We start from the raw sequence: 26,685 nt of genomic DNA, 5'->3' as shown, positions 1-26,685 counted from the left end.
TTATTATTATCATTATTTTTTAGAGGAGAAAACGGAGGCTCAGTGATATGAAATCAGAGGACAGGTTGGTGGCAGCTCTGGAACTGGTATCAGTCTTGCTGAGTAGTCTTTTTACAACTGCTGAAAACACTCCATGATCTGAAGTTGTAATACTTACCCCAATCCCAGCACCCCATCTCCCAGAGCTCGTGCCTTTATTTTTCTCCATAGCACTTATCACCCTTCGATGTATTATATTCTGGACTTATTTATTTGGTTGGTTCTGTCTCTACAACTAGAATGTAAGTTCTGGGACTGCAGGGATGTCTGTCTGTTTCATTCATCAGTGTATCTTTATGCCTGTGAAAGACTGCCTGGAATGTGCTCGATACATTTTGTAGAACCAATGAACTATTACAAGTCTTTGTCTTGAAGTATTTGTGGTGCTCTGGAAAGATCCCTGTACTTAACATCAGAAAACCAGGCCCCAGGACTAGATCTATGCCTTCAAGCATAACTCTTGGCTTCCCTGAGCCTCAGTTTTCCCACCTGTAAAATGGTCAGTAAACAAACCCAGCCCAGGCTGGTATGTGCTTTGAAGGGCTTAAGGTATGCGAAGGGCTACAGGCCACAGGCGGTCTCCTTACGAGTATTGGCCAGAAAGCACGTCCTGGATGCCTTCCCATCCAGCTGCTCTCAGCCCCCTGCCTCGCCTCTGAAATGAGGGCTTCCACGTTCAACCCCCTCGTGCTACAAGGGTGATGGGCCGCCTGTGGGGTCACATCCCCTGATGCTAAGCTCACTAAGAAGAAAAGACAATGGCCTCACGGTGGCTCAGTGAGAAGTTAAAATTAAGACACATGTAAACAGAAGCTACCAGGGAACAGATGGCTCTGTGGAAACAGCTGTATCCCAGACAAACCCCAGAGAAACCCCAGAATGCATTGTTGTTCTCACGTGCGGGCCGCCTGTCACCAGCTCTTTAATCACACAGCGGGCAGCGGAGCCCAGGGTGGATGGCGTCCAGAGCCCTACAACAGGCTGCCCGAGGCCAGCCTCCAGTGACGTTCCATGGCGTGTTAAGTTCCAGAGCCTGAAGCATCACAGTGTTTGCCTGGGTGGCCAGGAGAGGGGATAAAGGTGGGAGTCCCGGTCCAGATACTCAGAGGGTGTGTCTGGGCCACAGGGATACATCCTTCCTTCACACACCTGGGCTCTGGCTGTCACCTTTCCAAACCCGCCAGGTGCTCGATTCTCCTGTGCCTCTGTCAGTCGCAGCCCCTGCCCTCTTCTCCTTTTGGCTGAATCTTCCTCCCCTAACTGGCTCCTCGTGCGGTAGGTAAGAGGACAGCTCTGGAGCAAGACTGCCTTGCGTAAGATGTTAGGAATACTCCCTTTGGGATTTCAGGCCACTCAAACTCTCTGTGCCTCAGTTTTCTCGCCTGTAAATGGGAATCAGGTAGGACTCTTCCTACCTGGTTGGCTTGATGAGAACTAAGTAAGGTAAGACAGGTCAGGAGCTTAGGTCAGTGTAGCACATAGCACATCCCCCGACCTTGAGTTTTGTTTGCATTATGAATACACAGTTTTACAATTGCTAACTTGCTTCTTTGTTTCCCCACCCAGACTGTATAAACAATTTAAGTGCAGAAATGGGTTCATTCCCCATTCCTAGCACAGGGCTTGGCATAAAATAAGGGACTATTAATTGTGTGCAATGTACCCATTAATACTGATAGCTGGGAGGGAGCAGACCATGCCTTTTTCTTATTTTCTCAGAGCCTCAGTCAGTGCTCAGCAGACCCTCTCTGAACCGTCACTGAATGGTCCATGCTTCTCCCCTCCCACGAAAGAATGAAGGTGGCCCATGGTTTGGTTTCCTTGGAAAACAGTGTTTTGGGTTCCTGGAATTTTGTTGATTAATATGCACAGCAGGCAACCAGCGAGCTGGTAATTTTTCTCTGCCTGTCCACGTGGTTTAATAAAACTTAACCACTTCATGGAAACCCCAGGGAAGAGCCCTGAGTTAGGTTCCAAGAGACGTGACTTAGAGCCCCAGCTTTTCCGTGCACATCCCTGGTGCTCCAGTTTCCTCATCCATCAACTGGGGGCAAGAGGGCAGCCCTGCCAGTCTCATATAGACACTGGGAGGAATGGATGAAGAAATGGATATCCAGGTCGCTGAAAGTGTAAAGCAACACTCCTGAGTGTTATTTTAACCATCAGATGTTTCTGCCCATTGTCCTAAAGCATCAAAAGGACAGGTGTCGGAAGAAGAAAGGGTGGTCTCGGGGCTTCCCTGGTGGCTCAGTGGTTGAGAGTCCGCCTGCCGATGCAGGGGACACGGGTTTGTGCCCCGGTCCGGGAAGATCCCACATGCCGCGGAGCGGCTGGGCCCGTGAGCCATGGCCGCTGAGCCTGCACGTCCGGAGCCTGTGCTCCGCAACGGGAGAGGCCACAACAGTGAGAGGCCTGCGTACTGCAAAAAAAAAAAAAAAAAAAAATGTCAAAGATAGCTGAGAACGTCTCATAGATCACTTGATCACAACTAATTCCCCGAGTGGCCTTTGGGAACATATGGGTGTGCATTTGGAGTTGTACACAGCCGTCTGGAGAATCCTGCGAACATTTATTGGGCTGGGGCCCTGGAAACCAACCTCCCTGTGGTATGTGGGACAGATGCACACAATGAAAAGGTACCCCACACAAAATGCCAGTGACACTGCCTGTTATCTAGTGGTCCAAACCCATAAAACCTCAGTGGTGTACAGTGAGAAGTGTTTATGGATGCAGCTTTACTGATCTTGGCCAGGCTTGCTCACGTGACAGGCAACTGGGGAGACTCCACTCTGCTCCAGCTGTCTCTCTTCCCCCAGCAGGCTAGCCAGGCATTTTCCTAAGAAGCATGCACTTCCTCTCGAGCCCTAGCCTCAGGATTGGGGCATCAGTGCTTCCCCCTCCATTCTGTCTTCCAAAGCAAGTCACAAGTCCAGCCCAGATTCAAGGATTAGAGAAATCAGCTTTGCCTCTGTAGTGGGCAGCACCAAAAGTCACATGACAAAGGGGAAGGATATGGGGGAGGGGCAATGAAGAAACTGGAGCATTTAATGCAGTCAGCTGTCAGAGCACACATCTTGAAAAGTAATATCATAGCTTAACCTGTCAAGGCAGTGGTCTTTTTTTTTTAATATAAATAAATTTATTAAAAAAATATTTTTTAAAAGTCTTTTTTACAAACACAAAAATTACAAGATCAGCATGGTCTTAATATAAATCAAACTAAAATTTACCATGATTTTGAACTACTGGTAGAAAATAAAGAAGGATAATCCATTTGACCTTAACAGTAAAATCATTGGAACTGTAGACAAAAGAATAATCATAGCATCTCACCTAGTTCAAGGCGGTGGTCTTAATTGATAGGTCATAGAGAAGTGAGTGAATATATTTTCTTGTTGGTTTAGAGATTTTATATATATATTCTTTTTGGAAAAATACTCTGTTGCATTCAGCTCTTAATAACTCTAGACATGTAAAGTTTAATCTATATTCAACTATATGTCATCATGTGATGGACAAGGTTCATGTAACAGAAAAAATATTGGAAGCAACCATGTGACCTTTGGCAAATTATTATTTTCTTTAAATAAGTTTTATTGAAATACAATTTGCATATGATAAATCCACCCGTTCTAAGTGTACATGTATTTTCACAAATGTGTACACCCAAGTAACCATCACTCTGAGCATGACATAAGACATTCCCATCACCCAAAAAAGTTCTCTCCTGCCTATTCCCAGCCCATTCATTCTGCTACCACACATCCACTGATTGAATTTCTGTAACTGTCGAAGTTCTTTTACTTGTTCATTGCAATTTTTCACCTATAAGGCGAGCATAGTCAGTCACACCTGCCTGGGAGGGATATTGTGTATCGGGCAGCTGCTTATCGGCAGATCTGGAAACCTGTATATCTGCATCTGCTTATGTGAAATGCTAAGTTCCTAGTTCCCTGTTAGCAGGACAGCTCACTCTTTCACTAGTTGGGTAGGAAGGAGAATAGGAGAGGTAAGTAAAGAACTCCTACAAGCAGATTAATAAAGTAAAAGACGTCAGAGCATTAGAAGAGAGGGAGAAAAAGAGTGGGTACTGAGACTGATTAAACTTGGATGAAATTAAAAGAAAAGATGTTTTGTTTTGTTTTGTTTATGGGCTTGCGTTTTCTTCCCAATACCTGGTACAGAGATTGAAATCTGTAGCTCTGGAAAGAGAAAAGCACCAGGTCACACAAAGCTACTGCTCCATTTGGTTCCCGTTAACTCTGTTCATAGACAGTTTCCCCCCTGTTATTTGAAATTGTTGTGCTGGGTCATGAAGGAAAACGTTTTTTGTTTTGTATAAGGACTTTGTGGTTGCTTATACCTTTGTCAGCGCCACCACCATCACTGTTAGCTCAGAGCGTCTCTTTCCTCAGAGGGTGAGGCAGCTGCCCTTTATCCTCACCTCTTTGAAGTCAGATTAAATTGCAGAGGAAAATGAAAACAGGATCCTGTCCTACTCTGATTGGCCCATTAATAAGGTCCAATGGGTAACGAACTCAGGGGAGGACAGGGCACAACAGGCAGGCGCCCTCGGGGACTTTCTTGTTGCCAAGCCCTCTTGCCTACCTTTCAGCTCCAGAAGCAGCTCTCTGAGCTGGATGAGGACGACCTGTGTTATGAGTTCCGGCGAGAACGTTTCACTGTCCACCGAACCCACCTGTACTTCCTGCACTACGAGTATGAGCCCACTTCCGACAACACGGACGTCACCCTGGTTGCTCAGCTCTCCATGGACAGGTAGGCAGACGGGCCCTCACCCTCCACACAGTCCCCTTGCCGCTGTCCTTCACCCAGTCGAATGGAGAAGGGAGAGCTGGCCTCACAGGCTTAGAACCTTGAAGCCTGATAAGACAGGGCTTATGTCTTGGGCTTCCCTGGTGGCGCAGTCGTTGAGAGTCCGCCTGCCGATGCAGGGGACACGGGTTCGTGCCCCGGTCCAGGAAGATCCCACATGCCGCAGAGCGGCTGGGCCCGTGAGCCATGGCCGCTGGGCCTGCGCGTCCGGAGCCTGTGCTCTGCAACGGGAGAGGCCACAATGGTGAGAGGCCCGCGTACCGCAAAAAAAAAAAAAGATAGGTTTTATGTATCATCCCCTCTCCAGCACTGAAAACCAAGGGCACCTGTCTCTTGATGGTGCTGGTTGTTTGTGAGGATGAAGAATTGATTCTAAAAAAATAGAACTCTACTCAAATTACCTCAAGGAAAGGGGGAGTGTATTATAGGGAAACACATGGACTGGACCCACAATTGCTGCTGGAAAGCGATTGCTGTTTGTTTTCCTTATATGCTTGTTGATGCCAGCATCATTCCTGGAGCCTTTATCAGGAAGTACTGACATGATCCCTGCCCTCACGTGGCTTATGGTCTGTTGCACTGATTCTCCACCTTGACTGGGGACAAATTGAATCACCTGAGGAACTTTTAAAACAAATTCATGGTCAGGTTCCATTGCAAACCAGTTAAGTAAGAATCTTTGTGGGGTGGAGACCTTGAATTGTTTTAAGTTTGCCATGTGCGGCCAGCATTGAGAAAATGGGACTAGCGGTATAAAAAGAGTAAATAATTAAGTCAAATGACTATAATTGTGATAAGTGCTTTGAAGGATGAAACACATATTATCAATGTCAAGTGAGAGACCTTCTTTAGGTGGCGTGGTCAGGAGAGCTCTTTCTAAGGAGAGGACATTTCTGCAGAGACTTGAGGATGAGAAAAGGAGTTAGGTATGTGAGTTGCTGAGAAAAGTTTTCCAGGCAGACAAAATAGCAAGTGCAAAGGCCCTGCAGTAAGAAGGGCCTTGTGTATTCAGATACCTGATAGAAGACCAGTGTGACTGAAGCATCACTTGAGAGGGGGCTTGAGAGGAAAGTTGCATGAGGTTAAGTTTATAAACATTAGAAACTCATAAAACATTTGGGTTTTATTCTAAACGTGGTTGAGAACCTATTGTAGAAATTTACACAAAGTTGTATGCTGTAATTTATATTTTTGAAAACATCTCTCCGGCTTCCAGGAGGTGAATGGATTCAGAGCCTTTCAGGGCTCTGCAGTTTTTCTGTACCCGGCCGTCCTATGTGCCTTCTGCACACCTCGGCTAACCAGCTTCCTCTTTGATTTACTGATGTCCACAGTGGCTGCCCTTGCCCCAGTTTCCTTCATGTCATTCCCCCTCGACTCCCACAATTAGGAAGGGAGTTTAATGGTCTCATTCTGTCTTTGAGCCACTTTGGAGATGCCTGTCCAGCCTATGGATGAGATTCCATGGGGGTCGTTTTAGGATTAAATGAGTTAACGCCTGTAAAGTGCTGAGGACAGTACCTGGCACACTTAGTAAGTGTTCAATAAATGTCACTTGTGATTAGTCACGAGTGATTGAAGAATGAGTGAACAAACAAAGGAACAGCACTGGGACACTAAAAGGTTCACAGACAGTAAGCAGTCTGGGAGTTCGGGAGAGGGAGGGCGACCTTGCCTCCAGAGGCAACCGGGAATGACGCGTGCTGAGAGCGGCTGTGGGAGCAGGTTCCTTTTTGCTTTGTGAGTCCCTCTGCTTATTAGCAAACGACGGCTCACAGAATTAATGGCTTCGTGGCTAGTGGTTTCCTGGAGATGCACAGCCTCCGGGACACCTGTCAGAGAACTTGCTGACCATAACAGGTAACAAAGGCCAAACGGGATAAAAAGGACAAGCACAGAGCTTCTGGCACCAGCTGGGTCCTTGACCTGCTATGTCATCTCAGGAAAGGTCTTTCCTTCCTGTGGCCTCACTTTTCTCATCTCCAAAATTCACGTGATTGCTCAGCAGATACTATGTAAGCATCTATTAGAATCATGTGCCAGCCTCTTGTGGGGCTGGGACTACATAAGAAGACCCTATTCCTGCCTTCAAGGAATATGTAGTGTATTCAGAGTTCAGACCATGTATTCGTTTTCTATTGTTGTTTAATCACCACAGATTTTGCAGTTTTAGAAACACATTTTTTTTTTTTTAATTTGACAGTGTCTGGGTCAGGAGTCTGGATATGTGTTAGCAGGTTCTCTGCTTGCGGTCTGAGGCCTGAAATCCAGGTGTTGGCTGGGCTGCAGTCTCATTTCGGAGTCAGAGTGCACTTCTAAGCTTGTTCAGGCTTTGGCAGGATTCAGCTCTAGGACCGAGGTCCCCGTTTCCTTGCTGGCTATTAGCTGGGGTCCTTCTGAGCTCCTGGGGGCAACCCTCAGGCCCTCTCAGCATAGCAACTTACTTCTTCAAAGCCAGCAGGAGAATCTCTCCAGTCTGTTATATGACATAGTCACAGGAGTAATATCCCATTGTATTCCCAGGTTCCGCTCTCACTCAAGGGGGGAGGTGGTGCTACAGGGTGATACACCAGGGCAGGGGCAGGAGTCTTGGGGCCAGCTTAGAATTCTGGCTGGCACAGGCAGGGAACAGGTTCTGACAACAGAGAGATGCTCCAGGAGGAGCCCCCATCCTGGCCGGGGCAGAGAAAGGAAGAGAGGGCATATGTCCCCCAGGGAGGCTGAGTGGACTGACAGTGGAAGGCTCGTAGGGAGAAAAGGAGCCCCCTGCCAGCCCCCAGGTAGAGCGTGCAGCATATCCACAGGATGGAGAGGATGCCAGGCCCTCTGGGGCACACACGGTTAGAGCTCAGGTGCTTGTGCTCAGGGTGAGGGTGAGAAGAGCAAAAGATCTCGGCCAGGTAGGCAGGGCTTGGGGAAACCGGGTGAGGTGGGCAGCCCTGCCAGCTCAAACCTGCCAGGCTCCCAGTGAGGCTCCATGAGGGACTGGCCTAGACCAGTGTCCCAAGTCACCCCTCCCCTTCCTTATCAGCCTGGGTGTGCACACCCTTCCCCGCCAAGCACAACAGCAAGTCACCCACCGTAACAGCTGCTCTTTACATTTATTTTTCCTTCTCCTCTGTGCCATTTAAAATGAAAACAAAACCTAATCCTTAATATTCGTGCTGCATGATGGTCTAGATTGGTCTTCTGTTCTCCAGGCAGCATAAATGTATCTCAGTCCCCTCAGACGAGGCACCTGAAGCCCAGATACTACGATCTGGCCAGGTGAGTGAGTTCCAGGTGATCCCAGGTTCCCATCAGAGCACCCTGGTTTTCCTTGGTCACGTTCATGACTGCTCTTCGTACATTCAGCTTGTCACCAAGATATTCTTCATCAAGATCAGTAGCCAGTGGTTACCTGCAAACTCAGGTGAAAATGTGAGACTCTCTGGGAAAGCCCTGGGACATATTTACATTCAGTCAGTACTTGCTAGGTCTGTATTCTCTGACCACAGCATCTGCACATGGTAGGTATTTAGGAGAGAGAAAGTGATGTAGGGGGAGAAAAAGAGAGGAAGACTTGGGTTCAAAGTCGAGTTGCACCACTTCCTAACCGTGTGAATTTGGGCAAGTTATTCAGGCTATTTGAGCCTTACTCTACTTACCTATGAAGTGGCAATAATATCGTCAAGTTCACAGATTGCTGTCTGGGTTTTATAAAGTAAGACGCTGGAAAGTGCCCAGTGATTAGCAAGTGGGCCACGAATATTAGCACACTTTCCTTAATGTTTTTCACCTCTATGCTGGCTATGGCCTTTGCTACCCGGAATTTACAAACAATTAGAAGACAAACATTTTTAATTATTAACAACTCAAATCCAGCCTTATGTATACATTTGTTATTAACCAAAGAATACAGACAGGACAGAGCCCCTCTTTCTGTGGCCAGCCCGAAGCATCCAGCCTGGGCTGCAGGAAACCCGGCAGGACCTCCCTTCCCAGCCAGCTTAAAAGAAAGCCCCAGCACCTCTCACATCTGCTGCAAACGCTAACCTCAGACGCCTTCCCTTCAGAGCACACACATACACCAGCATGGCAGGCGTGTGATCCCCTTGACACGCTGTGACAAGTGGTGCCATCCAGACAATACCTCAGAGAACCCAAGGAATTCCACACCCCAGCAAGAGACACTTAGCGGGACATAATCAAAAATTATAAAGCAGTCACACAGGTGGATGAAGACGGCAGAAATTCCTCCTTCCACGCCGCCATCCCACATATCCAATTATGATGCAGCAGGCTGACTGGTGCCTGTTGGATTGATTTTTAATTGAAGAAACATTCCAGGTCTGTTTGTAAACCTTTGAGTCAGAAGTAGGCCCTACGTGAGTGCCACAACGAATTAGGGGAGCCAGCATGCAGGCTCCCGTGCCCAGCTCCCTCTAGAATTCCGTTCAGAAAGAATGAACGTTCCCTGCTGCAGCTGTGGAGCTGGGAGGGCTGCTTCTCGCCCAGGCACTCGCTCAGGAAGCTTCCCTCCCATCCCAGCAGCGGACGAGAATGGTTGAAAGGACAAAGCAGGCCGGCTAGGAGGGATCCTGATCGCAGCATCCCTGCCACCTGGCCGGGAGATGCTTGCTCTGTTTCCTGCTCCTTGAGTGAAGTCCTTGAAGTACCAGCTACAGCTCCAGGGAATCGTGTGGCTGATGGGCCTTCTCTCTGTTTTCTGCAAGCAGGAGAAAGAGAACATGAGCTGAGCTAATGGGGTCCCATCCTGTAGGTCCCACCCCTCCGCTGGCAACACAGCATCTTCTGGGAGCTTGTTAGAACACAGATGCACGGACCCCATCCCAGGCCTGCCGAACGGGAATCTCTACAGTGGGTCCCAGGGATCTGTGTTGTAGTAAGCCTCCCAGGTGATCCTGAGCCAGCTGAAGCTTGGAGAGCATCGTTCTAGAGAGTGAAAGGTACTCCTTTCCCCAGGTTAACAGCCAGGGCAATCTTAATCTGGTCACATCATGCTTTCTCATTGCCTTTAGAATAGTATTAGAGCCGTCCACTGTGACCTTGAAGGCCCCATATGACCCGGCACCTGCCCAGCCCCCAAACCTCCTCTCCTTCTGACCCTCACTTGCCTGTGTGCCACCCACACTGGTCCTGTTTCTTCTTACTTGAACATGCTAAACTCTGTATCCCAAGGGCTCTTCCCTCTTCTTGGAAAGCTTTCCACCCAGGCTTTCTCAAGGCCACTCCTTCTCATTATCCGGGGCTCACGTTGACCTCTCCTGCAGGCCTGCCGTCACCATCACTCTTTATCCTGTTTCCTGTTCTGTTGCCCCTCTGGCACTCAGTTCACTCTGAACGTATCTTGGTGTGTTTATTTCTTCTCTCCAGAAGTGCAGGAACCTTGTCTTTCTCGTTCATTCTGGGGCCCAGGACAATACCTGCACATTGCAGATACTCACTGGATATTTGTTGGAGGACCAGGTGTTTCAAAGGGAGGAGTGGAACGTGAGGAGGAAATCACAGCTGTCATGTACGAGTGCCTGCTGCACGTCCAGCTCTATGACAGACACTTGAGCGTCATAAGTAAGCAGGCTGTTCACACAGCGGCGCTCGCAAGGTTCCAAGAGCAGCTCCGGGCAAGCCCCACCAAGCAAGCACTTTTCAGCGCCCCTGCTTGTGTCATGTGGCTAATGCCCCATGGACCAAAGCATGTCCCATGGCCAGCTCAGAATCAGTGTGGTGGAGGGTATTACCAAAAGGTGTAGATAGATAGAGGGAGAGGAATTTGTAGCCATTTTGTCATCGACAAAGGTATTAGTATCCCCTCTATGCATATGTGGAAATGAAAGCTCGAAGAACTATTGTCACTTGCCCAGAGATACTGACACAGGTCAGAGTTCAAACCCAGTTCTGCCTGAGCGCAGAACCCACGGTTTTCCTCTGTACCCCGCAGCCTGCCTTGCTCTGTGTACCACATTGGAGTCGTCTGCCTTGAAGGGAGTGGGTTCCCCATTCCAGCAGAGGCTGAGTGGCCACCTGCCCGGGCTGCTTGGCCAACCGACATTCTAGAATTCCTTCCAACCCCAGTCTTTTAGGTTTCGAATCCGCCATCTCCCTGCCTGCTCCCTTTCACCTACACAGACTGTCTGGGGCTTCCTGTCTCAGTAGGACTCCCTGGGGGAAGCTCTGCTTCTTTCTAGGTCTTCCAGACATATCTCTGGCCATTCCTGAGCCTTTGCCCTCCTCTTCCCAGCATGAAACGATGATGGGCTCTATGGGGGAGGGGAGAGAGCATGGGACAGAGCATCAGGACGGGGGTCCCCGTGTCAGCCCTTCCTGTCGTACACGGTGTGCTCTTCAGCACGTCATGCTCTTCTCTGAGGCTGAGGCCTTTCATCATAACAGTGTTATAATCAGACTACAAATCTCAAAGATTCTTTCCAAACGGGTAGAAATTACCCATTTTTTTGAATTAATCTTTGTCTCTTGAAACACTCTCTGTTGGCCCAGGTCCTTGCTGTGCCAGATCCTTTGTCTTCCTACGTAAGACACCAAAGAAAGACTCGGCACAAAACTCAACAGGAACTGCACAGGGACAGACCTTAGGGAACAGGTGTGGGGAGAAACAACCAGGAGAAGGATGGAGAGACTGGGGGATCTTGGACTCCAAGAGAGACCAAGGAGAAGGAGGAAGGAATAGAGGGAAGCTGACACCAAGGTTAGAACACATTTCTGTTTGGGGAAACAGGTGATGAGAAGATATTTGGGGACATCTTTATCAGCCAAAAACCAGTTCATGTTGAGTAGTGGTCTGGATACCTGGCACTGGGATCAGACCTGGGTGCGAATTCAGCCCCTCCACTTTGTAGCTATGTGACTTGACAGAAGTCATTTCACCTCCTGGAGCTTCCTCACCTGTAAAACAGTGATGAGAATCTCCACTATGTTTAGAGCATTACTGTAAATGTTACAAATTTACATTTACATTTTGGACAAAGCAAAAATGTGTTGGCACGCTGTGAGCAACAGATAAATGGTAGAGACTTATTGTATCGTGATCACATTTTATGCATCATCATCATTATGATGAAGCTCGCTCAGTTTGTCTGTTTGACTGTTGTTCGGGTCCTGGCAGAGAGCTTGGTTTTAAGGGAAAAGAGAGAGTGGAGCTAGTGGCAGAGAGACAGAAGTGATTGTGCCATGATTCGTTTTCACTCAGTGAGTTTCTTTGGAACATCTGGCACCATTTCCTGTAGAGTCTGCATGGATATGATGTTTGTCACATCAGCAGCCCCTTTCTCCTGAGAACCCTAAGTATTTTGTGTCTCTGTTCTCACTCTAAACTTTTCGCAGAGGTGGGAAGATGGGGCTGGACCAGGCAGGGCTTGCCCCCTGCTCGGAAAACTCAGACACAGAGTCCAAAACCAGGTCAGTGGGAGAATCCACAGCAGAAGCTGGTCTCTCTTCACACTCGGTCAGACATGCCTCCTGCATCCACTCCCTTTAGCAGCTCTGACGTCCACATAGTAGAAATTATTCTTATCCTGTACTCCCCAAATCTTAAAGGATTGGTACAAACATCTCTCCCATCCAAGTGCAGAGTCCTCCCATTTTGCAGACAATGCAACTGAGGTGCAGGTGGGATCATTCAAAATCCCAGATTCTCAAGAGCCCAGCAGGAACCAGGGCCCTTGTAGCAGAGGCCGAACACAAATTTCAGTGGAATCAAGCATCGTGGAGAATGTAGTGCCTCTTTCAAAACTGGCTGGGGTCAATTTGATTAACAAGTGCTATAAAGTATGAGAAATGGAGGGCATTTTACCCTGATGAATATCTTAATCCTCCTTAGTGAAAGAGGAAGCAAATTCACAGAATTACTGAGAGGAAACTGAAAGTCCATCAGGAAAGCCATTGACACAAGATAGGTGTGCCCATTTTCTTTTGTTTAGAAGCGTGGAAATGCATGGAATCTATTTCCTGGTAATTGTCCGAATAAAGTGGGCATTCTGACCAGGAGACTGCTGATTATGTACCTCTTGCTGGGTAGGGAAAAACTGAAATAGGCTTTTGCTGTTTCTTAACCATAGATTTTATGTACCAGGCACTTCTAATGCTTCTGGGGGGTTGGGGGAGGGAACATTTTTATAGATTTCTCTTCAAACATTTTTGCAGAACCCTCTTGGTTGGGATCATCTTTCGTTTTTTTCTCTGGGCTCTGTTCCCACCCCACCCTCTGTCTCCCTGGCTCAGCGCCTTTCGGGTAGCCTTGCAAAATTGCCTGGCGCCCTGGAGCAATAAGCGCTCTGAAAAAATGAAGACACCGTCACCCCAGGCTCACTTTTGTCCCCAACATTCGCATGTTTTTTTTTCCTTGCCTTTGCCAGACACCCAAGAGTGTTTTCTTCTCACTGTCTTCAAAGTCCTATCCAGAAACCTAGCCACACACATTTGGTGCAAGTCCAAGAACCAAAGCTGACTGGACATCGAGAACCTCAATTCCTTCATCAGGAAAATGGGGGAAATGACAGATGGGGCACAGGGTTTGGGGGAAAATTCTGGAGAAGTGTCTGGTGCATAGTAATGAGTCAGTAATTGTGGTTATTATTACTCTTGTTTTTACTGCTTGTTTTAATGCTCCTTGTAACTCATGGCCTCAGTTTGGCTAAATCTCCTATGGCTGGTCCCTGCTTCAGGAGAGTGGTAGGGCTGCTGTACACCTTTGCTGAGGGAGAAGGAAAGGTATAGGAGTTTTAAGCTGGAAAGGGATCTTTACATCATTTACTGTATTTTTTCCCACCCACTGTTGAAAAGAGGAGTCTGAAAAGAAAAAGCTTAGTATAGTGGGATGTGACTCTCTCCATATCACCCCTCTGGTTGGAAGCATTCAAAAACTAGACACAAAAAGGTGAGTGTTTTTGTGCCCATTTTATAGATAAAGGAACTGAGGTTTGGTTATTGGCCTCCATCACACAGTGATTAACATTTAGAGCAGGGGTTTGGATTTGGAGCTGACTGACCAACTGTGGATGGAGATGGAGTTCCCCAGCCCCAGGCTAACGGACGGGACGATGCGCGGATACACAGATGACACCTGTATATGCAGATGAGGCCCGCACATGCGCGGATGGGTCAGGTTTCCCGTCTCTTGCAGGCTCCAGATGCTCGAGGCCATCTGCAAGCACTGGGAGGGGCCCATCAGCCTGGCCCTCTACCTGTCGGACGCTGAGGCCCAGCAGTTCCTCCGCTACGCACAGGGCTCTGAGGTGCTCATGGGCCGCCACAACGTGGCCTACCACATCGTGTACAAGGAGGGCCAGTTCTACCCTGTGAACCTGCTGCGCAACGTGGCCATGAAGCACGTGGGCACGCCCTACATGTTCCTGTCCGACATCGACTTCCTGCCCATGTACGGACTCTATGAGTACCTCAGGTGAGGACCCATGGGGCTCAGGCGCGGGCAGTGCCGGGGCCGAAACCCCCCCTTAGGATCGTCATCTAGTCCAGTGTTCCCTCTGTCAGTGGGTCAGCCAAGACCCAGAAGGGGAGAGCACCTGCCCAAGTCCACCCATAGATAAATGGCCCCTGACTGCCGGGTTTGGAGGGGCAGTTAGGCTATCAGGTGTCTGCATTTTTACGATGATCAGACTAGAACCCCAGTTGGCCTCATGAAATGTTTATGGCAGAGCCTGGTCCAGGAAGCATCTCCTGTCTCCCAGTCTAATGCTCTTCCTATAGCTTTTATGAAAACATATCATTCCTCTTCCAATTTTGGATCAGACAGCCTTCATCTAACCATTCTAGAAAGATCACTGCCTTTTCTGGAAAACAAATCAAAGTGGTGGTGATGGCTAACATTTATTGAAGTGCTCGCTGAGTGTCAGGCACTGTTCTGAATGCATGACAAGTGGGATTTCACTTCCTCCCCTTGCGGAGTCCCTGCCACGGGTACTATTATCATTCTTCATGTTCCCAGCAGGAGACTGGGAGCGAGATGGGGAGCTCACACTAGAGTGGGAGTTGGGGTCAGCCGGCCAGACTCTCTGTGACTCCATCCAGCTCTCCCCATGGGGGGCGGGGTCGGGGGGCGGGCAGGCGTCCAGCAGCTGGGGAGAGCTCTCAGCTTGTTGCGTTTATTATGGAATAACAAACCATCTGAACTGGAAGGGACTATAGAATTCACCTGGCCCAAAAGTCCCCACGTGAGCAAACTAAAGTCACAAGATGTAAATAGTCAAAATTTGTTTTAATCCTTTATCACTGTTGTTTGTCAACATGAGTTATCTCTGCTGCCAAGTGAGTACCTTCCTGATCCAGGTACCATGAGGCGTGGTTTGCATATATTAATTGTCCCGCTGGAGCCACACATCAAGCCCAAAAGGCAGGCATGGTTACCCCCTCCTTTTTATTGTGGTGAACGGTGAGGCTCAGAGGAGCAAAGTAACCTGCTCAGGTGCACCTAGGCTGCTCCAGGATTTGAACCAGGATCTGTCAGACCCCAGGTCTGCAGCCTGCCCTGCTTCATACTTGTCTGGCTGCTCTGGGGTTTATGACTGTCCCAAACAGAGCAGGGTCTGAATTCTCTCTCTCCTGGTCTCTTGCCCTCCCCCACTTCCCTCCCTGTGTGTGTGTGTGTGTGTGTGTGTGTGTGTGTGTGTGCGTGTGTGTGTGTGCGTGTGCCTGTCTCTGTCTGTCTCACTCTCAAAAGAGCTCCCACAAGAGTCTTTAAACCTTTGGTACTAAAGCCAGAGCATGGATGTGATACGAGCTCCCTCCCTGCCCTGCTCTCTAGATCAAGGGAAGGCAGACTGTTCTCTGTCCACTTTCTGAGTCAGGTTTCCTTCCAGGGTTATCTTGGGATGCCATAGCATCAGTCTCTCCCCTCTGAGCAGGTGGAGTCCCTTCCAGACTGTCTTTATTAAGAACAACAGGTGATGAGAAAACCGTAATGCAAAGAGTCATGCACCACAATGTTCATTGCAGCTCTGTTTACAATAGCCAGGACATGGAAGCAAACTAAGTGTCCATCGACAGATGAATGGATAAAGAAGATGTGGCATATATATACAATGGAATATTAGCCATAAAAAGAAACAAAATTGAGTTATTTGTAGTGAGGTGGATGGACCTAGAGTCTAATACAAAGTAAGTCAGAAAGTGAAAAACAAATACCGTATGCTAACGCATATGTATGGAATCTAAAAAAAAAAAAAAGGTTCTGATGAACCTAGGGGCAGGACAGGAATGAAGACGCAGACGTAGAAAATGGACTTGAGGACACGGGGAGGGGGGAAGGGTAAGCTGGGACGAAGTGAGAGAGTGACATGGACATATATACACTACCAAATGTAAAATAGATAGCTAGTGGGAAGCAGCTGCATAGCACAGGGAGATCAGCTCGGTGCTTTGTGACCACCTAGAGGGGTGGGATAGGGAGGGTGGGAGGGAGACGCAAGAGGGAGGGGATATGGATATATATGTATACGTACAGCTGATTCACTTTGTTATAAAGCAGAAACTAACACACCATTGTAAAGCAATTATACTCCAATATAGATGTTTTAAAAAACAACAACAGGTGAGCGACCCCGAGTCAACATAACCCTCAGTCAGGGAGGATGAGAGGTGTCTTCCCAAAAAGCGTTGGCTGTGGTAGGGAGCTCTATGAACCCTAACTCCTGACCCTGCAGGGACGCCAGCAATGGAGCTGTCTTCCAGCTCCAGCTGGGCCTTGGGATCCCAGTGCGTGGAGTGAGGGCGCCCCCGTGTGGCCAGACAGCACTTTCAGCCCCTGATTGCTGTGAATTGTGAAACCTCTGCAGCTTGCAGCATGATGATGGGCTCTGGGTGTGTCGGGCGGGGCTTCCAAGGGAACAGACGGTAGGGGTGAGGGCTGCCCTCCCCCAGCAAGAGAGAGGCTTCGCTATTGGACCACAGCCCACCTTCTGGGTCTCTTCTGCGGGAGCACCCTCAGAGACTTCCTTCCAGTTATTTGAAGGTGAACTGGCCCCATCTTAAAAGTCTGTGGTCTCTGCTCCCCCATCCAAAGACTATATAATTTTGCCTCGTGGGCCTCGTAATTTGAAAAACATTACACATGAACAGACTGCGTTTTATGTCATCTTCCTATGTTTTATTGATCAAAGATGTCAATAACTGCTAATCATGACCTTACCCAATGTGAGATAACTGGTATTGCCCATTAATTAGCATTTCCTTACTACACAGTCACCTGAAGTTGAGTTGGCCTTTAGCCACCTCCTCACAAGAAGGTGTGTGGTTCCCCTCAGGCATTTTGAAATATTGCAGATTGCTCCTGAAACCCCATTCCTTTCTTCACAGGCCCTATAGGAGTCCAGAGACCCTGAGTTGAGAATAAGTGATCTTGTCCAGTGCTCTTTTACTGCACATGTGAAAACAGACCAGAGAAGCAAAGCGACTTCCGTCTAGAGTGAAAAGATAGTGGGACTTTCCGGATTCTTTCTTCTCCATCCATAGTATCCATTCATTTAGTGAGTAACCATTTACGAGGCACCTTAGGGGCCCCCATATCTGTGAACCACACAGATAGGCTCTGTGAATTCCAGAGGTTTAGACCAACAGGAATGACAGTTGAGCAAAGACGCAGACTCCTTAGGTACTGTGATGGGTGTGTCCTCTCCCAGGGTTATCAGCCTCATCTGGGGGGAGGCAGTATAGGAAAAGATGTCCTGGAGAGGTTAGATCTAAATGGAGGCCTGAGGCTGAGCTGGAGTTTGCCAGGAGTGGGGACGATGTTCCAGGTAGAGAGAGAGATCCATTCTGGAGAGGCAGGTGGCCAGAGCCCTGATGGGGAGAACAGCAAGAGATGATGTGGCCAGAAATGTAAGCCAGGGTGGGTCCCTCAGGACTTCTCATAATAATATGCTAAGGAGTTTGGGCTTTATGAGGCGGGGTGGTGGGGTAATGGAAGATCACTGAGAGAATGGCATGATTAGATGTGCATTTAAGGAAGATCACTCTTGTTGCATCAGGGAAGGATCACAGTCAGTAGGGCCAGAGGAGATAAGTTAGGGGACTCTTGTGTTCATTCTGGTGAGAGATGTTGGAGGCCTAGCGATGGGATCAGAAGTAGCAGCAGAGACAGGTAGATGGACCAGAGAGATTCTGCAGCTGAAATCAGTAACTGTCTGCAAAGGTGGCTGGGCTTTGGGAGCAAGACAGGGAACCTCTTTCAAATGTTGTCACCTGAGACTTCCTTTTCAAAAGCCTGTACCTAGAAGTCCTGCCTGCTCATGTCCTGTGTCTCGTGCTGGCCCCTCTTGGTCTGCTGTGCCCACGTCCTTCCTGGACTAAGCAGGATATCATGGCATTGACTCTGAGTGTCACGGTGGACAGGCACCTGCTGCGACCCTGGTTCCAGCTCGCACTCTGTGCGGTAAAAAACTGTGTGACTTCCAACAATTCTGTTTTTTTCGACCTGTTTCCTCATTGTGAAATGAATAAATGGACTTATATCAGGAGTCACAAACACACATGCCTGCTGGGGCCAGGACCTTGGCCTAAAGGAACCAAGGATGCTGAGTACAATTCACTAGGGAGACTGGAGCCCCCATCTCAGGCAGCTGCCACCTGTGCATTCTGATGTGGAATTATTGCTCTGGAGAGGGCAGAGGGCAAGGCGAAGGTCTTTATATTTTTCAAGAGGAGCTAGAAATCTGGATTTTCATGTTTAAATTTTTAGTGTTGACAACTGATTTTTTAAAAAATTTAAACACTGTTGAGTCAGACCAAACATGTCTTCAGGATGAATAGAAACTTTTCATCCCCACAGACCACCAGTTTGTGACCTCTGACCTTTTTTTATATTGGAGTATAGTTGATTTATAATGTTGTGTTACTTTCTGGTGTACAGCAAAGTGATTCAGTTATACATATACATATATCCATTCTTTTTTAGATTCCTTTCTCATATAGGTTATCACAGAATATTGGGTAGAGTTGCCAGTGCTATACAGTAGGTCCCTGTTGGTCACCTATCTTGTGATATAGTAGTGTGTGTGTGTGTTCATCCCAAGCTCCTGATTTATCCTCCCCCCACCACCGCACCTTTCCCCTTTGGTAACCATAAGTTTGTTTTTGATGTCTGTAAGTCTGCTTCTCTTTTGTAAATAAGTTCATTTGTATCTCTTTTTTTCATTAGATTCCACATATAAGTGATAACATATGGTATTTGTCTTTCTCTGGCTTACTTCACTTAGTATGATCATCTCTAGGTCCATGCATGTTGCTGCAAATGGCATTATTTCATTCTTTTTTATGACTGAGTAATATTCCATTGTGTATATGTACCACATCTTTATCCATTCCTCTGTCGATGGACATTTAGGTTGCTTCCATGTCTTGGCTATTGTAAATAGTGCTGCAGTGAAAATTGAGGTGCATGTATCCTTTCGGACTATGGTTTTCTCCAGATATATGCCCTGCCCAGGAGTGGGACTGCCAGATCATATCGTAGTTCTATTTTTAGTTTTTTAAAAATCCATCCTGTTCTCCATAGTGGCTGTATCAGTTTACATTCCCACCAACAGTGCAAAAGGGTTCCCGTTTCTCCACACTGTCTCCAGCATTTATTGTTTGTAGACTTTGTGATGATGGCCATTCTGACCGTTATGAGGTGCTAACTCATTGTAGTTTTGACTTGCATTTCTCTAATAATTGGTGATGTTGAGCAGCTGTTCATGTGCTTCTTGGCCATCTGTGTGTCTTCTTTGGAGAAATGTCTATTTAGATCTTCTGCCCATTTTTTGATTGGGTTGTTTGTTTTTTTGATATAGAGCTGCATGAGCTGTTTGTAAATTTTGGAGATTAATCCCTTGTTGGTATGACCTCTGACCTTGATCATTTCTAGGAACTAGAATTTTGAGAACTGGTAAGGAATACGATTCTATCAGAAGTCCCAAGTAAGCGTGCACTATCCTTTTCATGTGAAGATAACCATATTGACTTGCCATTAGCTTAAGGAAAAAGTTCTTCTGTGTGAGGTAAGTGTTATTACAGGTGACCAAACTGAGGCCCCAGAGAGGTTAAATCTTAGTGTCAGAAGAGGAAGGTGGCCACCCCTCTACAATAGCCTGCTCATTAACGGAAGGGGCTAGATCCCTCTCAAAGCTCAGGATAGCAGAGCAGGCTGATTGGCAGCCCTTTGATTAGACCCCCAAACACTTACCCATATCACCCCCTTTGGGGAGCCTACTTGGTTACCAAAAAAAGTTCAGCATCATAGCTCCCTGAGCAGTTGCTTAGCAACCAGCTATTATCATAGCAAAAACAAACACATCCACTGGAAAATAATGAAATCGGTTACATGCATAGGCATAGCTGCAGAGTTTCACTAAAATATCACTCCCACCCCTTCACCTGGGTCTTCTAAAAAATGAGGGTGGAGATGTGCAGCTTTCACTCCTGATTTCAGAAATGTCAAGTGAAATTCAGCAGGCGTGGCAGAAGCCACGCAGACCTGCCTTTGCCTGCAGGTTCTACCGTGCTTATCAAGGATGTGACTCGGGGTTGCTTATTTCGTCTCCCCAGTCCTCTGCTTCCTCAGTTAGTAAAGGGGCTAGTAATAGCTTCTTGCGGGGGGTCTAGTAGGTGTTCAACAGAAGTTAATTTTCTGTGCTTTGGCCCATTCTCAGGGCTCAGAACTGAACGTCTTTGCCAGGCCCCTGCCCATAACCCCCACTGTTGCGAACTGCCGCCTTCAGTACAGCCTGGTAACTTCGTGTAACCATCTCTTTTTTTTTTTTTTTTAATGAAATGAGAAACTATATACTCATGCTCATTCACTCCAAAAACTATTGAGTGAGCACCTACTATGTGCCAGACAGTGTGCTGCATTGTGACAGTGCTGTCTCTGGATTCGCTCGACCTGCATCTCAACACTGAGCACTCCTTACTCAGCGTTTACTGGACCTTGGGAAAGGTACTTAACCCTCAAACTTTCCACCTGTGAAGTGAGGATCATATTCTTTCTTCCCTCTTAAGGTTCTGGGAAGGTTAAATGGAATAGTACTTGGAAAGCACCTAGCACATGCCTGTCATGTTCTACATTCCACAGATACACACTGTGCATCTGCCATGACCAGGCTCTGTTCTAGGCACTAGGGCTTTCACGGTGCACAGCACAGGCTGGGTTCCTGCCCTCGTGGGGTCACATTCTAGGGGGCACTCCAGCCGCATGCACTGCTGCTGCTCTTGTCATTATCAATACAGGTACAGAGATAAAAGATACGGGAGCTCAGACTCACAAGATGACGACCCAGTGTGGGTGGGCTGGGAAGGCCTCGAAAATAGGTGATAGTTCAGTTCAAGCTTTAAGGACTAATAGGTATAAAGGCATGAAATATCTTGGCATGTTCAAGGAATGTTCCAGAATGGTAGAGGCCTAGACAGCTGTCAGCTGGGATGTCCCACATCCATGAGACTGGGGCAGGTTTCTCGCCTCTTTCTCTAACCCAGCAGAATCCTCATCTTTGTTCAGTGCTTGAAGCTTTAAACCTCTGTGCTTTGCTTTGCAAAAATGTTGCCTTGCTTTCGAGGGGACAAATGTGCCACATTGGTTGAGACTATATCCTGAGAGTGCACAGTAGTGACAGATTCCAGTTTTACTGTGTGCTCTGCAGGATGACATCTAACCGCCCTCCCCCATCACGTGTCCCCTGGCACATGATGGCGGCTTTGTAAACACTGGTGAATGAAGGACAGAAATGTGAACAAGGCCAGGGACAGGTGGCGCGAGGCTGACTGGCTGCTCGATGAGGGACATTACCAGGTGGCATTCCCTTGCGTACATTCATCATTTTGTTTCTACTGTAACATTTAACATTTATTGAGCACGTATTACAGGCCAAGCACTGTTGCCGGCACTTTCGCATGTATTTTGTCATTTAACCTCATCACAGTTCATTTAAAAGATGAGGATGCCTGGGTGAAATAACATGCCCACAGGCACAGCATCACTAAGCAGACATCTTGCTTATCCTGGCTTATCCAAAGGCGTTCTGTGCTTACTGTCTTTATAATATTTGTTTGTTTGTTTTATTGAAGTATAGTTGATTTACAATGTTGTGTTAATTTCTCACAGCAAAGTGATTCAATTATACATATATATTTACATTTTTATATTTTTTTCCATGTTGGTTTATCACAGGATATTGAATATAGTTCCCTGTGCTATACAGTAGGACCCTGTTGTTTATCCATCCTGTATATAATAATTTGCACCTGCTAACCCCAAACTCCCACTCCCTCCCTCCACATTCCCCTTGGCAACCACAGGTCTGCTCTCTATGTCTGTGAGTTTCTGTTTTGTACATAAGTTCATTTGTGGCATATTTTAGATTCCACATATAAGGGATATCATATGGTAATTGTCTTTCTCTGGCTTATTTCACTTAGTATGATAACCTCTAAGTCCATGCATGTTGCTGCAAATGGCATTATTTCATTCTTTTTTATGGCTGAGTAGTATTCCATTGTATATATGTGCCACATCTTCTTTATCCATTCATCTGTCGATGGACACTTAGGTTGCTTCCATGTCCTGGCTATTGTAAATAGTGCTGCAATGAGCATTGTGGTACATGGCTCTTTTTGAATTATGGTTTTCTCTGGGTATAGGCCCAGGATTGGGATTGCTGGATCATATGGTAGTTCTATTTTTAGTTTTTTGAGGAACCTCCATACTGTTCTCTATAGTGGCTGCACCAATTTACATTCCCACCAACAAGGTGGGGGGGGGTCCCTTTTCTCCACACCCTCTCCAGCCATTTGTTTGCTGTTGTGCTTAACCTGTTTATTGATCCAAATGCCTGATGGGCTGATCTCTACCATCACCATGACGGCCCTGATCATCCTCACAGGTTGTAGTTATCAAGTGCATTCTATGCATTGAGGAACTGTCTTAAGCTCTACATGAGATAATCCATTTAATTTGTACAAAACCCCACAGCCCAAGTCCTAATATATCCCCATCTCAGAGAGGATAAAACAGTGGCACAAAGATGTAACTTGCTGGAGAGTACGAGCAGGTGAGTGTCCAGGCAGGGCCTGAATCTGGGCAGGCTGCCCCAGAGCTGCCCTCTGAACTGCAAAACTCTTGATGGCCCCTCCAGTTAACCCGGGGCAGCACATAGAAAGCACCGCTGGATGTTCAGCCGTGATTGCTAACGGCAGACGGGGCAGTGGGGTAACTAGATAGGAGTGAATAAGGATGTTGGGGAGGACATGAGATGCTAACTGTAGAGTCCCTGGCACAGAGCCGGGCGCAGTCCACGACAGCTTTTTCTTTCATTAACATGCCCCAAAAGCTCATTCTTAGCTTCTCTTTCCTTCCTGCCCCTCCCTGCCTGACAGCTTCTCCCTCTGGATGTGTTAATGCCATCAATTCAGGAACCACCCAATTTTGCTGGCCCTGGGGGCCCCCCAGCTCTCAAGATGACTCTGCCCCTATCCGTGTTGTGTCTGTCTTAGGGTGCCACTCCCTCTAGGCAGCTTTATCTCCCTCATTTGCAAGTCCTTGCTGTTGTCCCCACACACCTCCTGGAAGCCTGTCTGCTGGGAACTCATTTCCTAGGCAACTATAATAGAATCTGAGCAAACCCCATTACCTGGCCTCCTGTGCAAGCAAGGCCTGGGACAGGCTGTGCCCAGGTCTGCCTCCACAGTTATCTGAGCAGATGATAAGCACAGCTTAAACTCCACCCTCTCTGCCCAGAGGTAGGTTGCTAAGTCCTGAAAAGTATTATTCAGATGATTTCCCATTGCTCTGGTTGGAAGCCATGATCCTATCTGGTACTCTTGAAGGTAGGCAATGTAAGGGGTGGGGGGGGCAGCTGGGGACCAGGGGGCTTCTCAGAGCCACAGACACACATGTACACGTGCACATGCACCTATCTGTGCTTCTCACCGGTTGCTGGTATCTGTGGCCACGGTAGCCCTGCTGCTTCTCACCATCTGCCAGCTTGCTCCCTGGTTCTGTTTGCACCGCGCCCACATAGTTCCAGGAATAAGCTGAAATCAGAAAGGTACGGGGGAATCTCAGCCTTCTCTTCAAATAGGGATCACCCCAACCGTGCCCGTCTACACCTCGTGAGCCTCGTGGGAGGATCCGAGGGTACAGGCAGCCTGTGCAGGCTGAGGAAGGGAGAGAGACGTTTACAAACACCCTCCATGCACCTGGTGTTGTGCTAGGTGCTTGACATATGTTTTTTGGGTTTTTTGTTTGTTTGTTTTGTTTTGGCCATGCTGCACTGGCATGCGGGCTCTTAGTTCCCTAACCAGGGATCGAACCCACGCCCCTTGCAGTGGAAGTGCAGAGTCTTAACCACCGGACCACCAGGGAAGTTCCCAAATGTTATCTTTTTAAATCACAAACGTTATCATTTTTTAAATGCAAAAGATAAACGATCAAAAGTCGTATGTATTTAAGTGGCAGAAGTACAGTTGCCACGCAGCTCTGTCGCTTCCAAAGGGCCCTCTTCACAGTACCACCCTCTCTCTCACATAAGACGACTGCAAACTGATTCCTTCATTCCCTACGTATTTATTGCATGCCTGCTGTGTGCCTGACACAGTGCCAGAGCTAGAAACATAACCATGAACAAGGCTCGTCCTTGACCTCGAGCCTCGCAGAGCTGATAGGTACATAAGCAGGCACTCTGTGTCTTATTACCACTGCCACCACCGCCATCCTCGGTGAGCAAAAAAGTCCAGGATGATGCCCACCGTCCCTAATTATTAGAGAAATCTGCATCAAAACTACAATGAGGTATCACCTCCCACCTGTCAGAATGGCCAGATCAAAAAGTCTACAAGCAGTAAACGCTGGAGACGGTGTGGAGAAACGGGAACCCTCCTACACCGTTGGTGGGAATATAAATTGGTACAACCATTATGGAGAACAGTACGGAGGTTCCTTAAAAGACTAAAAATAGAACTACCATATGATCCAGCAATCCCACTCCTGGGCATATATCCAGAGATAACCATAATTTTAAGAGATAAGTGCACCTCAGTGTTCATAGCAGCACTATTTACAATAGCCAAGACACGGAAGCAACCTAAGTGTCCATGGACAGATGAATGCATAAAGAAGATGTGGCACATATATACAATGGAATATTACTCAGCCGTAAAAAAATGAAATAATGCCATTTGCAGCAACATGCATGGACCTAGAGATTATCATACTAAGTGAAATAAGCCAGAGAAAGACAAATACCATAAGATAATCACTTATATGTGGAATCTTAAAAAATGATACAAATGAACTTGTTTACAAAATAGAAACAGACTCACAGACATCAAAAACAAACTTATGGTTACCAAAGTGGAAGTGGGGAGGGATAAATTAGGAGTTTGGAATTAACATATACACACTACTATATATAAAATAAATAATCAACAAGGACCTACCGTATAGCACAGGGAACTCTACTCACGATTCTGTAATAACCTATATGGCAAAAGAATCTGAAAAAGAATGGATACACGTATATGTATAACGGAATCACTTTGCTGTACACCTGAAACTAACACAACATTGTAAAACAATTGTACTCCAATATAAAATAAAAAGAAAAGTCCAGGACGAACCAGTCCCAAAGAAGATGTAGCCCCATCATCAAGGGGGACACATCAAGGCCAACAGAGGTGGGCAGGGGAGGTGCAGGGAAGCAAAGTTCTCTAATTGGCTGCACACAAAGCCTTAAGAGAAAGCGTGATACTGTTCTGGGGTTTCAGAAACAGACACACACTCCAGCACAAAGTTCTTTCCCTCCTCCCATTCCTTGTAATATAACTTTCCTGTGAGTGAGTCCTGGGAACTTGTATGAGCATCGCTTGGATTCCTTACAACACAGGGTTGATTAAACAATGGGCTCTCTGACATTTGATGCTGTGGACATCTGAGGCTCAGAGAGCCGATGTCTCATTCTCTCCTGGCATCCTGACAGCAGCCCCAGTGCCTTCAGCCCCATGGTTCCGAGCAGTTTGTCACCTGTCAGCACCAGCCTCAGCCATTCATTGCACCAACACAAAGAAATCAGCCCAACCATTTCTGTTATAGGAGTGGAAGCTCTCGTATCTAGAGAGTGAGGATCTCCATCCCTGCCCAGGCAGTAGGGGCAACAAGATGTGTCCAGATGGTAACCAGCATCAAGAGGGCCGATGCATAAAACAATTATCCTGATCAAAGCCCAAGAGGGTGAGAAGATGTTCTCCAGAACTCTGGGACGTTGTTCTAAAGCTAAGGGCAGCAGGAGTGGTCTTTAGCACCAAGTGCAGAGAAAAGTCAAGAAAGATGAGAATGGAGAAGTCTGTTGGATTTGACAGTGAGGGGCCATTGCCAACCTTGGCCTGATCCAAGGAGTCAGAGGCAGACTGTAGTTGTTAGAGAAGCTACTGGATGGTAAAGAAAAAAAAAAAATTAGTGCAGGAGGCTCAGTAAGCCAGGAGGTCAACGCCCGTCTCTGCACCCCCAAACACTACCTGTGTTCTAGCCTCTGCCCAGTTAGCTGCTACAACGTGGGATCCACCATTGGGATGCCATGTAAGGAGCACCAGCATGCAGGCTGCAGCCTGCTGCCATCTCCCTCCATCCCCTTCCTGACCTCTCCCACCAACTGCCTTAATCCATGAGCTCCAAGAAGCTCATGCTCTAGCTGCAAAGTCACCACATTAACAGACTTGGTCCACATAGATCCTGTGATTATTGATCTTTCCAGGTTATTTTCACACTGGTGCAGCCTTAATTCATACAATGATGATTTTATCATCATCATCATC

At 47.3% G+C, this 26,685-nt stretch overlaps 1 protein-coding gene across 4 annotated transcripts in view; it reads left to right on the top strand.

The window, feature by feature from the left end:
• The window catches only part of LARGE1 (LARGE xylosyl- and glucuronyltransferase 1), a gene marked incomplete at its 5' end in the record, with an annotated part of 449,451 nt that overhangs the window by 404,946 nt on the left and 17,820 nt on the right, over nt 1-26,685 (top strand). For all 4 annotated transcript variants that reach the window (XM_079714495.1, XM_079714492.1, XM_079714494.1 and 1 more), the window contains 2 exons: nt 4,655-4,818; nt 14,015-14,293. In XM_079714495.1, the coding sequence (XP_079570621.1) occupies nt 4,655-4,818; nt 14,015-14,293 (443 nt within the window). The remainder of the gene's footprint in view (nt 1-4,654; nt 4,819-14,014; nt 14,294-26,685) is intronic.

The sequence above is a fragment of the Hyperoodon ampullatus genome (genome assembly GCF_949752795.1).
Source record: "Hyperoodon ampullatus genome assembly, chromosome: 11".
Lineage (NCBI taxonomy): Eukaryota > Metazoa > Chordata > Mammalia > Artiodactyla > Ziphiidae > Hyperoodon > Hyperoodon ampullatus.
This window is presented reverse-complemented; position numbering and strand designations above follow the sequence as displayed.